The sequence below is a fragment of the Drosophila biarmipes genome, chromosome X, assembly GCF_025231255.1.
Source record: "Drosophila biarmipes strain raj3 chromosome X, RU_DBia_V1.1, whole genome shotgun sequence".
NCBI lineage: Eukaryota > Metazoa > Arthropoda > Insecta > Diptera > Drosophilidae > Drosophila > Drosophila biarmipes.
The window spans coordinates 865,624-877,663 of record NC_066611.1 but is presented as its reverse complement, the minus strand read 5'-3'; the positions used below and the strand labels follow the sequence as shown (position 1 = coordinate 877,663).

Here is a 12,040-nt window from a genome sequence, read left to right as displayed (position 1 = left end):
ATTTTGTCAATTTTCTGTCCACTGTGCAAGCCTGACCATGAGTTTTGCCACTGTCTATAAATACGTAAATAACACAATAATTTCAATCTTCGTCTTTTCCTTTGGCTTTGGTTCCCCAGCTAAGCTAAACAAATCAAAATTAAAGTAGACATCAGCTTTCGTTCGAAGCCCAATCAATTGCGCCTTTTGCGTTTCAAGTGTCCGCCAGCATAATTGAATTTCACAATGCGACAGTTTCGTTTTAAGCTTTTAATCTAAACATAAATTGAAGTTCTAAAGTTCAAAAAGAAAGGCTCCTCGCCGAGGTTCGTTGGATTTTATTTAACATGGGAGAGGCAGTCTTATTTTGACCCGAGCCGAGATCAGTAATGTAATAATGAAACTAAAGAATTATTTTTTCTTAATAATATTTTCAATAAAGGTTTAACATCATAAAATTTCCACAATAAAATTAATTGGCACCCAACGTGGGGCTGCGTTTTAAATAATTTCCTAATAATTATTTAATGAAAAATAAGTTAAATATCAACGCAGCTCGCGCGGCCAATAACCCAACATTATTAGTGGAAAAATTAAAAAATCCATCACCAATGAATTAATGTATTAATCTATTTACACCCGGAAATATATTAAAGGTGAACCGAAAGATTTATTATCAACACCAAATAAAAACCAAGCAAAATATAAAGTGACAGAAATAAATAAAAAAAATGAAAAGTCAAAGAAAATCAACTACAGTGGCGAAAAATAATAAATAAGGATAGAAAAATTTAACAAAGAACAACAAAGTGAATTAAGAGAATCTTCAAACCAATTATAAAAAGAAAGGGCTGTGGGACAATCCCTCGCCAAACTCAATACGATAACAAATAAATAAACTTAAGAAGGAAGGAAGGGCTTTCCCTCGCTAAAATCAGCACGACAACAATCAAACAAACTAAGGAAGGAAAATCAATCGGGTCAGTTTTGTGAGGAATTAATTTAAAATAATACAAAATTAAACATTGTAATTTAGGTTCAGGGAATTAAGAAAAATAATATTATTGATAAAAACAATAAGAAAGGTTCGCGAATTGAAAAATATCATCTAGAAACAATCTAGAAGATGTAATAAATAGCTTTGGTGAATTAAAATTAAAAATGGCAACCGGAGCACCAAATTACTCTGCAGGTAGTATAGCCACAGCTGGCGGCCTAACAGTGAAGTTAATTCATAGATTAATAAATGTTAAGTTGAATGAAGTGAACAGGAACAGAAGGTTATGAAGGAAGATTAGCCATAGATGCAAACACTGTGGAGGATTATAAAATACAAACACCAAAGATATAATTTTTTCATATTTTCCGACGAATTTTCCAATCGTTTCTATGGCAGCTACATGATAAAGTAGCCCGATTTTGATGAAATTTAATTAGAAATTCAAAACCAATTAAAAATGATATTTCCAAGCGTAGGAGGTTATATGTTAGACAACACCGAAGATATAATTTGTTCATATTATTTTACCACTAATTTACCGATCGTTCCTATGGCAGCTACATGATATAGTCGACCGATTTTGATAAAATGTAAGTTTAAATTCAAAACCAATTAAAATATGTTATTTACAAGCGGAGGTTAAATGTTAAAAAACACCAAAGATATCCTTTTTTTTTTAAATTTTCCCCCGATAGTTCCTATGGGAGCTACAAGATATAGTTGTCCGATCCGGCTGATTCCGACTTATATACTACCTGCAATAGAAAGAAGTCCTTTGGGAAAGTTTCAGCCCGATAGCTTTAAAACTGAGAGACTAGTTCGCGTAGAAACGGACAGACAGACGGGCGGACAGACGGACATGTCAACCCTTTTCTAGGGTATAATAACTTTACTAATAAACAAAACCATTACGACACGCGGAAAGGACGGCGTAAATACTAAGGAAACAAACAGAACAACAAGGAGCAAAGCGAATATTTATATTCGGATCAAATGGATCTATCTCAAAAACTCTTTTCTCATTAAATCCACCAGATTTGCCCAATGCTCTGGCAAAGGTCCAGGAATTAGAATCAAACGTGCTCAATTTGCAAACAGTTTTAATGGATTTAAAAATGAAAATAAATACCAGGGAAACTACGTACGATTTGATCAAGTACGAAATAATAATAACAAGAAAAAACCCTATAGTCGAGTGCCTCGACTATCAGATACCCGTACTCAACTTAAAGGAGAAAAAGGGGAATGGAGATATATAAGAAACAATGCGATTTTTAGGGCGCCACCTATCGGCTTTATCAGTAGATGTTAGGCGGCAGACAGATTTAAGCATTTAAACCGTTTGAGTGCGTTAGAGTAGGCGTTTTTAGGTCAGTCGATTGGTATTGATGAGGCAAATACATTTCAGTTAAAATTTTGATTCTATCTTAAAAACTGTAGGCTCTTAAGGTTTTTGCGGATTGTGGGCGTAGGAGTGGGCGTGGCGCTGCGCAGGAAATCCAGGGATCAGCGTGACAAGTCTGACTGTTCTAGCTCTTATAGTTTCCGAGATCTCAGCGTTCATACGGACAGACGGACATGGCTAGGTCGACTCGGCTAGTGATCCTGATCAAGAATATATATACTTTATAAGGGTCGGAAACGCTTTCTTCTACATGTTACATACTTTCCGACGAATCTAGTATACCCTTTTACTCTACGAGTAACGAGTAAAACAATTCTTTTTTTTTGATAATCCAGTAACGAGTTATGCTGCTCACCGCACAACCTCTTTTCTTGAAGGCGCCTACGGAGATTGGCTGCAAACGGCAAACAAAAAACCCTTTTTGGCCGAATTAACCATTTTATTTTAACTAAATTATTGACAACATCGCTAACTATCTGATTTTCATCACTGGTATTATTAACAACAATGCAAACTATTTGCTTTTCATCGCTAAAATTGCTAACAACAAAAGTATTTTTAATTTTCCGATCCATAACCGTTTTTAAGGGCTCAAGGCTAAAAATTAAGATTACATGCATCCATCAAATCTCGTCCCGGGATGGCATCATTACTCATATATTCGGTTGCCACAATAACTAAATTTAAATTTATTGTATAAAAACGTTCATATATATATGGAATGTTTTTAAGTAACTTTTATTTAAACCATGATATAAACTTAAAACCGGTAATGTTGTCTGGTACTTTGGATATTTTGATAAAAGAAATCGGACTGCCTGTACCTACGCAATTAATCTGGTATTAGAATCTTTCATAATTCTTTTTAACATATCATAGATTACTATTGTTGCCCTCGTTCCTAGTTTGATTCTTCACACATTTTCCAACGAAATTCTTTATCTCCCCGCACAATCAATTCTTCCGCTTCGACTTTCTGCACTCGTACGCCCAATGCCCTTTAGCAGTACAATTAAAACAGCTAGTCTCCTTTCTGTCCTAGAGATTCGTTGATGATTTCGGCTTTCCAACTCTGAATGGTAAGTCTTTCCCTTTAATTTAGCTAATCATCAGCATTTTTGTGTACTTTCCACTTATCCCATATATTCTTGCTATATTATGCATTTAAGTAGAACGATAAGTCGGTGCTCTGGTTGAAATTTTTCTCCATCGCTACGCTGCCGTTTTTAACCCGACACACGCTTCCTTTTTAGGTTCCTAAAATTGTTCCCAGCATAGTTGGGCATGTCGTCTTCTGTAAAATGACATTCCTATCACTACCTTTCCTATACTCTCCGCATTTCATTCCGCATCCATTTTCGTTGCTTCCTTTTTTCCTTTCCTTTTTTCCTTTTTTTTTATTTATTATTTATTTGCTTCGTACACAACGCAAGTTTTTACGCAAATATGACACGCTCCTTCTTTTACTCATAAACCGCCAAAAACTGTGGCGCCTACTCAAAAGCCGATTTCGACAACACACGAAAGTTGACTATTACTGTGTTTATGCGATGCCAAATTCACGCTTACGTTTCGCGACTTCACCAGATTCGTGTGTGCATAAACGCGATTTAGTGAATTCGCCAACACACAAAAGTTGACTACGTAAAAGCGTGATATGGTGACAATTAAACTGTGGTAGCTTGTCGCATAAAGAGAGGCAACTTTTACATCACGTTTTTAAGAAATCATAAAAAAAATCGGACAATAGGAACAATCGGATAATTAATGTGAAAATAATTAATACATATACCTTTGCCTAATTTTTACACTCGTTAATCGTAGAGTAAAGGAAAATACTAGATTCGTCGGAAAGTATGTGACAGGTAGAAGGAAGCGTTTCGGACCCCATAAAGTATATATATTCTTAATAAAAATTACTAGCCGAGTCAATCTATGCCCGTCTGTCTGTCTGTCCGTATGAACGCTGACATTTCTGAAACTAAAAAAGCTAGAACACGCATACTTGCCATGCAAATTCCTGGGCTTCCTGCGCAGCGCAAGTTTGTTTCAGGGGGGTGTCACGCCCACTCTAATCCGCGAGAATCTGTAGCGCATCCAGTTTTTATAATAGAAACAACATTTTAACTAAAAGGTGTGTTTCTCAGCAATACCTTTCGACTGACCTAAAATGTGCCGCGTTCTTCCTTGTTTAGTTCGCTAAAAATCAGAAGCTCTGTATATACAATGCTCCCATGGGATGGACCTGCAGGGGTATACAAATTTTGACTTGGTGAAGCTACCTTCCCTTCTTGTTCCATTATTCACTCGATCATTCTTATGGGGTTAATAAAATATGTTTGTCCGCTCCGGTTCGTTCCGAATTATCTACTACCTGCAATAGAAGTATGTCATTTGGAAAGGGCTTATCCCAATGAACTGCACTTCACCGCTTTGCAAATTGTTATCTGAAATTAATATGCATGACTCTGCAATAGAAATCCACCAAAAAACATAACCCTCTTAAATTTGTGTGGTGTTCTTTATGTATTTTCGTGTTTGATTAGAGTATCTGTTGTTGGTTGCGTTTGATTGACTGATCTTCTGGCAGATGTACCAAATTCAGAACATTTGTATGTGTATATTTATACAAATGAACAACTAACGTAGACTAACCTGCTTAACTGCAACTGGCACTGACTTAGCCGGTACTCAGAGTATTCCAGATATTTATTTGAGCCAAAATGCAGCCCATAGTAAAATCTCGGGATCTTTCTGTTCAACCTAGGATAATTTCCCCGACTTCATGTTAATCGAAAAGTTTGCGTTTACACCAAATTTTTTGACCTATTTCTTTAGGTTTGAAACCTGTGTACTTTTAGCTTTCCATAAGGACCAGAAAACAGACCAAGAGTTAAGAAATAATATTCTTTAAAATCTGAGCAAATTTCTACTACATCAGAAACATTAAAAATTGTTGGACACCAAGAAATTTTTCTGTCTAAGAGTCCCGAAAATGTATATAGATTTGTAAGTCTTCCCAAGTAAGATGTATATGCCATGTAGAGCATAAAAGCTAATGGGAGGTTAACATAACCCCGCTAAAAATCTTAGTTTTACATTTACAAGAAAACTAAGCCTACATTAGATACATACGTATATATATAGATATATATATAGACATATATATATGTATGTATGTATGTATACCTTGGCCACCTAATTAACAGTTATATTAACAATATATATATATTTTTTTAATTTTAGGCTCACCGCTTGCCGGCCACAAAAGTTACAGTGACAAAGTTTTAAATTTACAATCGTAATTTTTTAGTTTTTTAATTTTTTAAAAGCCTTCATAAAAAGGTTTATACATTGTAAGTCGTGTGGCAGGCATGCAAGTTCGTTAGGGTTGCAATCCTTATAAACTTATTCGAATTAGTCGGACAGGGTTTATGAGAGTTGGCATCATACAGTTAGTCCTATTACCTGATTCGCATTGCAGTGAGCTAAAAAAAAATGATTATTGGGGTACCTAAAGGCTGGGCTTATATAATCTACAACCTAAAAGCGCTGCGGTAGTATCTCGTTTTTGATACCCCTAAGCGCGTGTTTTTTTTTTCGATGCGTAGAGAGGTTGCACGACTGCTTAAAGGAGGCAGTGCAGAGTTCACAATTAAACCGACGCTCCTTGCTATGTACCACCCGATGCAGCTCCATTCTGGACTTATACTTAAACTTCAGACCGCACGTTTCATAGTCGCAGACGTACCAGCGTTCTCCGTCATCCGAGGACACTGCGCTCCCGGCGCTTGCGGTCGTGCTGTTGGAGTCCTTAGGCAACTGCTCTTGACTTGCGGCCAGCAAGGCGGCAGCCATTGCCGTTGAAGGAACGACAGACATATTGATTTGCTGCTGCTGTTGTTGATGGAGCACATTGGGCGGCGTCGTGCTGACCGTATTGGATGTGCTGGTGCTGGCGCTGACACTCACAAATCCTGACGTAGGAGGCGGGGGCGGACCAGGTGCAGGCACTAACTGTGGTAAATGGTAAATGGTCCCGCCACCCGCTGCAGCAGCTTGCATTTCGGGTGTAAGTGTAAGACTGGCAGGCTCTATCTTGATGTCGATGCCACTGTTGCTACGGGTGCCTTCCTCGCCAGCTGTGGCTGCGTGTAGTTCGGCCAGCTCCTTGGCTACATCTCGCTGATGCTGCTGGGCTTGCTGTTGCTGGTGCGCCTGCTGTTGCGTCTGCTGTTGCTGTTGTACCTGTTGTTGCACTTGCTGTTGTACTTGAACCTGCTGTTCGTGCAGGTCCACCTCACGATGCTCCTCCTCGGAGTACTTAGTGGTGCAGTGATAAAGGGCAAGGGGCACACTAAGCGCAGTTGCGGCCTGCTGGGAGCTGCCACCTGGAGTGGTCGCCGCCGCCGCAGCCTCCACATCTGTGAGACAGTAGCTGGAGGTCCGATTGTGCTCCTGCTGCAAGGAAGCAACGTTAATAAGACCTTATGAAACGAAATCCTTCTCAACCCACCTTGGCCACCCCATGCAGAAAGTTGTGCTCATCCTGTATGTGCTTCCAAAACTGATCTTGTGTCTGCAGCTCCTCCTGACACGTATGGCAAACAATCCAAAAGCTGTCCCCTGACAAACAGAACTCGCCAAGCTTCGTGTAAATCTTGTTGTTCTTGCTAAGGATCCGCGGAAAACCCATTGCGTCGTTTAGTTTCGACGTTCTCGTGTTTGTTTATGTTTATGTTTTATGTTTATTTTTGTTATTGTTTTGCTATCGGCAAGATAGGGCGCACTCGATAATGTCGATAACTATCGCCATATTTTTCAGATCGGCTAAGAGTTTTACTAGTCGAAAAATCTTATTCTTTGTAGTGTGGCCGAAAATTTCAAACTTTATCCGAAATGCATTCAGCATTGTCTTACTGTCAGCCGCAAAAATATTGAGAAATTAAAAAAAAACGAATATCCTGGTGCACAAAAAAAAACGTTCAAAGATTTTTTAACCCGTTACTCCTAGAGTAAAGGGCATACTAGATTCGTCGAAAAGTATATAGAAGGAAGCGTTTTTCAACCCCATAAAGTATATATTCTTGATCATTTGGTCTTGTCCGTCTGTCCATATGAACGCTGAGATCTCGGAAACTGTAAAAGTTAGAATATGCAGACTTGCAGATTCCTGGCCTTCCTCCGCATCTTAAGTTTATTTCAGCGGAGTGCCACAATCACAATCCGCGAAAATCTGTGGCGCCTACAGTTTTTATAATAGAAAAAAAAAATGTTAACTGAAATGTATTTGTCTCATCAATACCTATCGACTGAGAAAAACATGTGTCCCGCCCACTCTAACGCCCAAAACTGTGGTGGCCACAGTTTTCAAGATAGAAAAATTAATTTTCCTAAAATGTATTTGTCTTATTAATACCTATTGATTGACATAAAAAAAATTTGCCACGCCCACTCTGACGCTTAAAACTGTGGTGGCCACAGTTTTCAAGATAGAAAAATTAGTTTTGCTAAAATGTATTTGCTCATCAATACCTATCGATTGTCCCCAAAAAATTTTGCCACGCCAACAAACCGCCCAAAACTGTGGTGGCTACAGCTTTCACGATAGACAAATAAGTTTAAACGCTTAATTCTGTCTACCCCCAATATAACATATACTGAAATATCGGGTAGTTGGGGCTTTACAATATCGCATTGCTGCATATATGTATGTACATCTCCACTTCCCTCTTGTTCCCTTAAGCTGAGTAATGGGTATCTGATAGTTGAGGCTCTCGAATACAGCGTTCTTCCTTGTTTTATTTATGTCAATAAGTATTTTTATGTTTCCTTCTAGTGTAGCGGATGTATCATCTTCCCCGTGTCTCATGGGCCTTGAGGGAGTTATTGCCGGGATGGGAAGGGGGTTGTCTCGCTGATATTGCGTAAAGGCACCCAGCATCCTGGTAATGGCTCCTCCAGTTGTCTTTTAACGGGCGTTTTTTTCCTCCTTCCTATAGGAGCCAGAGCGTCTTTCAGCTGTCAAATAGCTTGTTGTGTTGGGCTCCACCAATTCCCTAATGAAGATGTCGTCAGATACTGGTGGCCCTCCTAAAAAGATACTTATATTAGTAAAACGTAATCAAATTTGTTTGGCCAGAACTTCTTTGAGAGAAAGAGGTTCACTGGTAAGGTTCCATCTCAATGAGCTCTTCGATTGGAATTTCTCCAGAACTTCCAATCTCTAAGCTTGGTGATTTTCTAGTATTATTATTACACATTGAATTATAACGTTTATTGTTTAAACTTATAACTCCGACTCATTTAAAAGTTATTGAAGGTAGATGGTGGCAATCGGAGCTTCACATTTCTCAAAAATTACAACTGTTTCGAACGAATGGACTCTTTGGGAAGGAGGTAATAGTGCCTTTCCACGGAGATCCATCCACCATCCATTGAACGGATGTTCCATAAGGTTCGGCCGTTCCGAAAATGTTCCAGTAAGTTTCCCATCCAAATTTGACTGACTATTTTATGCGATAGTTGGGCGATGATTTTGGCTTCAAAAATGGAAGGCACAAAAGCAACAGGTTACGTTTGTTTATCCTTAGGTCTTCAGATCAGCTGTTATCGGATGGTAGATGGTGGAAATGCCCTGTGGGAATCGGAGTTTCATATATATAAAAAATCCCAGCTGTTTTAACGGATGGTCTCTGTGGGAAGGGGGTATAAGTGGTGCTGTGCACTGTGCTGGAGGCACTTGAACAATAATCGTCATGCAAATGAATTATTCACACTCTTATAACTTTTACGTCAATACGATTCATATTCGGGGGTGTCACAGAAATCCTTTCCAACCAAAATCCGTTATGTTTCTTACGTATGTACATCAATGAACTAAACCCATCGTGTTTGGTTGGAAGAATTTCTGTGACACCTTCGATTGCTACAAGTCTGGTGGTCGATATTGTTTTGTTCAACGGCCTTTCTTATGAAAAGTATTACTTAAAAAGTTGTTTTGTCGATACATTCTGGACTTAAGGAATGCAAATCCGATTTAACATTAGAGATTTTAGCGAAAAAAAATGAAAACAATGGGGAATAAAGCATTTAAACGCTATTAGCAAATTATTTAAGGGTAAGATTTGTATTAAGACAATTATATTGAAAATTTAATATAGGCTTTCGTGGGCAAAACGTAATTAGATTTTCTACAGATAAGTTTGTACCACCTTCGTCACAAACGTTTTTTCTAAATCCTTTTGCTAAGGGAGAGGGATGCGTCTTTAAATGGCTTTTTATTAGATGTAGTTAATGTAAAACATTTCCACACTTCTTCGAAAACTTAGTTACCGATCGTCCTGGAACATTCCCTGTACCTAAGTCCACAGGTACTGACGAGTTATGTATTTTGTAATTATTTTTTATTTTATAATAATTACCTCGGACACATTTTAACTAATTAATAAGTTTTGGCTTTTGATTTTCTGATGATCCATTAACGAGTACACTCCAAACCTCTTTTTCTTAGAGACGCCTACGGAGCTTGGCTGCCAACCACAAATTTTTATTCCCTCTGAAAATTTTATAAAACGTGGCTTAAATGTTGTACTTTAATAGCTATAAAATAATTTCTCTGGCATTAATCTTGAAAATAGGGGTTTTTAACCGAATTGACAAATTAACATTGCATTTCTATAAGTTTTTCCCCCTTCCATATTACAAGTTCTAATGGGATTTGGGGCGCTTTAAAAGGGAATGGTTGCTTACTGGACTATCAATATATAACTATACTATATAATTATCATAACTAACTATAAACTAATTAACTACTTTTTAGATGTCCGTCAAATTAGCGTCGGCCAGTTAGCAACGACCTTAACAAAGGTTGTGCCAATATGCATAAAAAACCAAGCTATTAAGAGTTCATTCAAGCTTTTGGGTAGAAAGTTTTATTAAAATCAAACACATAAAAATGACTTCCAATGGAATAAGCACGGAAAAAAAATCAAGATTCCTACGGTTGCACTCATGATGGTTGTGGTAATATGCACCGTTGCCCAGTTAGTTAGTCCATCCAGATTTGACGGAGTCTATTTTGCGATAGGTATAGGTATTCCCACAGAGATCAATCCATCTACCATTCGATAAGCGGACGGTCCACAGGGTTTTGCCGTCCCGAAAGTTTCCCAATTAGTTCTCCATCCAAATTAACTGAACTCTTTTTTCGGTGCAGCTCTGAAACATACTACGAAAAAGTAAACAATAATGATCAATCGAAAATGTAAGACCAAGACTAGCCAAATCAGCTGTTATCGGATGGTGCTCTCAGGGAATCAGAGATTCACTTTTAAAAATGGGAGCCGCAAAAGCAAGAGGTTTGGTTTGATTTGCCACAGGTGTTCAGATCAGCTTATATCGGATGGTAGATGGTGGATAATCTGGGAATCGGAGTTACAAATTTGTCAAAAATCCGAATCGACCCTAGTTAGGCCATCATTTTTCGATGCAAACCTGAGTTCTTCTTCTTTACAGTAAAAATTGAAGCATTCACTACGAAAACTTAAACAATGTTGATCGGAAACTCTTGAAAATGGAAGGCATCGAAACTATAGGTATAAACAATAAATGTACTTTATATTTGTTACTTTGTTTATGCTTCGGATTTAAAATTGCGACAGTCCGAATTCATGCTTTTCTTCAATCTCAGCTGACCGATTATTATCGGTCTGCCAACTCCGATATTTATATAGAGTTGCCATTTGCAAAATTCACGAAATGGCGCTTATGCACACACGAATCGGCTGAATTTGCGTAATGAAAGCTTGAATTCGTCATCGTATAAACACAGTATGTAATAATTCATTCATCAACTAACGCTCCGAAGCAATATGAATAAACAACAAATGTTGTTTATATATATAATAATTCATTGTTTTTAATTTTACAGTCGATAATATGTGAACCGCCGGTGGCCAGCTAAGGTGGTCTATGCAGATAACCTCGTACGTCGAGTTTCATCGACATCATCTTTATGATAATAAATATCTAAAACCGGAGATTATGTTAGCTTTTTCTTAAGGTTCAGTAAACAATTTAGTTCATTCTCCTTGAAAAAAATTCCTTATATTTTCCTAATATATATAAAATATAAGCATAAACCCAAAAAACTTTGATTGATTGCATAAATTTGCATTTGTCCAATCGCAGTTCTAACTTATTATAACTTATTTCAAAGTTTTTAAATGTTCTTCTACATCCTGCTTGTTACCATAATGCTATCCATATAAACGATAACTTTATTCTCTCTAATAAATCGGCAAAAATCTTGTTTACGAATAATTGGTGAAGTGTATTCCGATTCGCTATTTTGTATGATTTCTTTTTCCATGTATTTGACTATAATAGTCGCCTAGGTGAACAACTAAATGGCTTTAATTTTTCTAAAATGGTAATGATCTTTTTGGAGTAATATATAATTCCTTGAATAAATTTTCACTGTAAAACGGGAACTTGTCATGAACCACCATGATGTTTAACATATCCTCTTGAAATCTCTCTTGTAATACGCTTTTTGGCAGGCTTTCAATCTCTTTTCGTAAAAGTTGCTGTTCACAATTCTTTTTTGTCTCTACTTCTACGAATTGTGCTTTAACAGTCGCTTCCTTCGACAG

General features: G+C 37.5%; 1 protein-coding gene and 1 long non-coding RNA gene across 3 annotated transcripts; both read right to left on the bottom strand.

The window, feature by feature from the left end:
• Positions 1-4,886: 4,886 nt before the first annotated feature.
• LOC108032979 (AT-rich binding protein) lies at positions 4,887-7,196 on the bottom strand. Of its 2 annotated transcripts, XM_044093747.2 has the most exons (3): positions 6,901-7,196; positions 5,928-6,845; positions 4,887-5,872 (listed from the first exon to the last, which is right to left on the bottom strand). In XM_044093747.2, the coding sequence occupies exons 1-2, from the start codon at positions 7,078-7,080 to the stop codon at positions 5,928-5,930; spliced, it is 1,098 nt and encodes a 365-aa protein (XP_043949682.1). In that variant the 5' UTR covers positions 7,081-7,196; the 3' UTR covers positions 4,887-5,872. The 2 variants fall into 2 exon arrangements, with proteins under 2 accessions (XP_043949682.1, XP_016962547.2); XM_017107058.3 differs by having other exon boundaries at positions 4,887-6,842.
• A 956-nt stretch (positions 7,197-8,152) lies between these two features.
• LOC127010959 (uncharacterized) lies at positions 8,153-9,011 on the bottom strand. Its single transcript, XR_007763933.1, has 2 exons — positions 8,530-9,011; positions 8,153-8,477 (listed from the first exon to the last, which is right to left on the bottom strand). It is a non-coding gene; the product is annotated as an uncharacterized LOC127010959 (long non-coding RNA).
• Between the last annotated feature and the right edge of the window lie 3,029 nt (positions 9,012-12,040).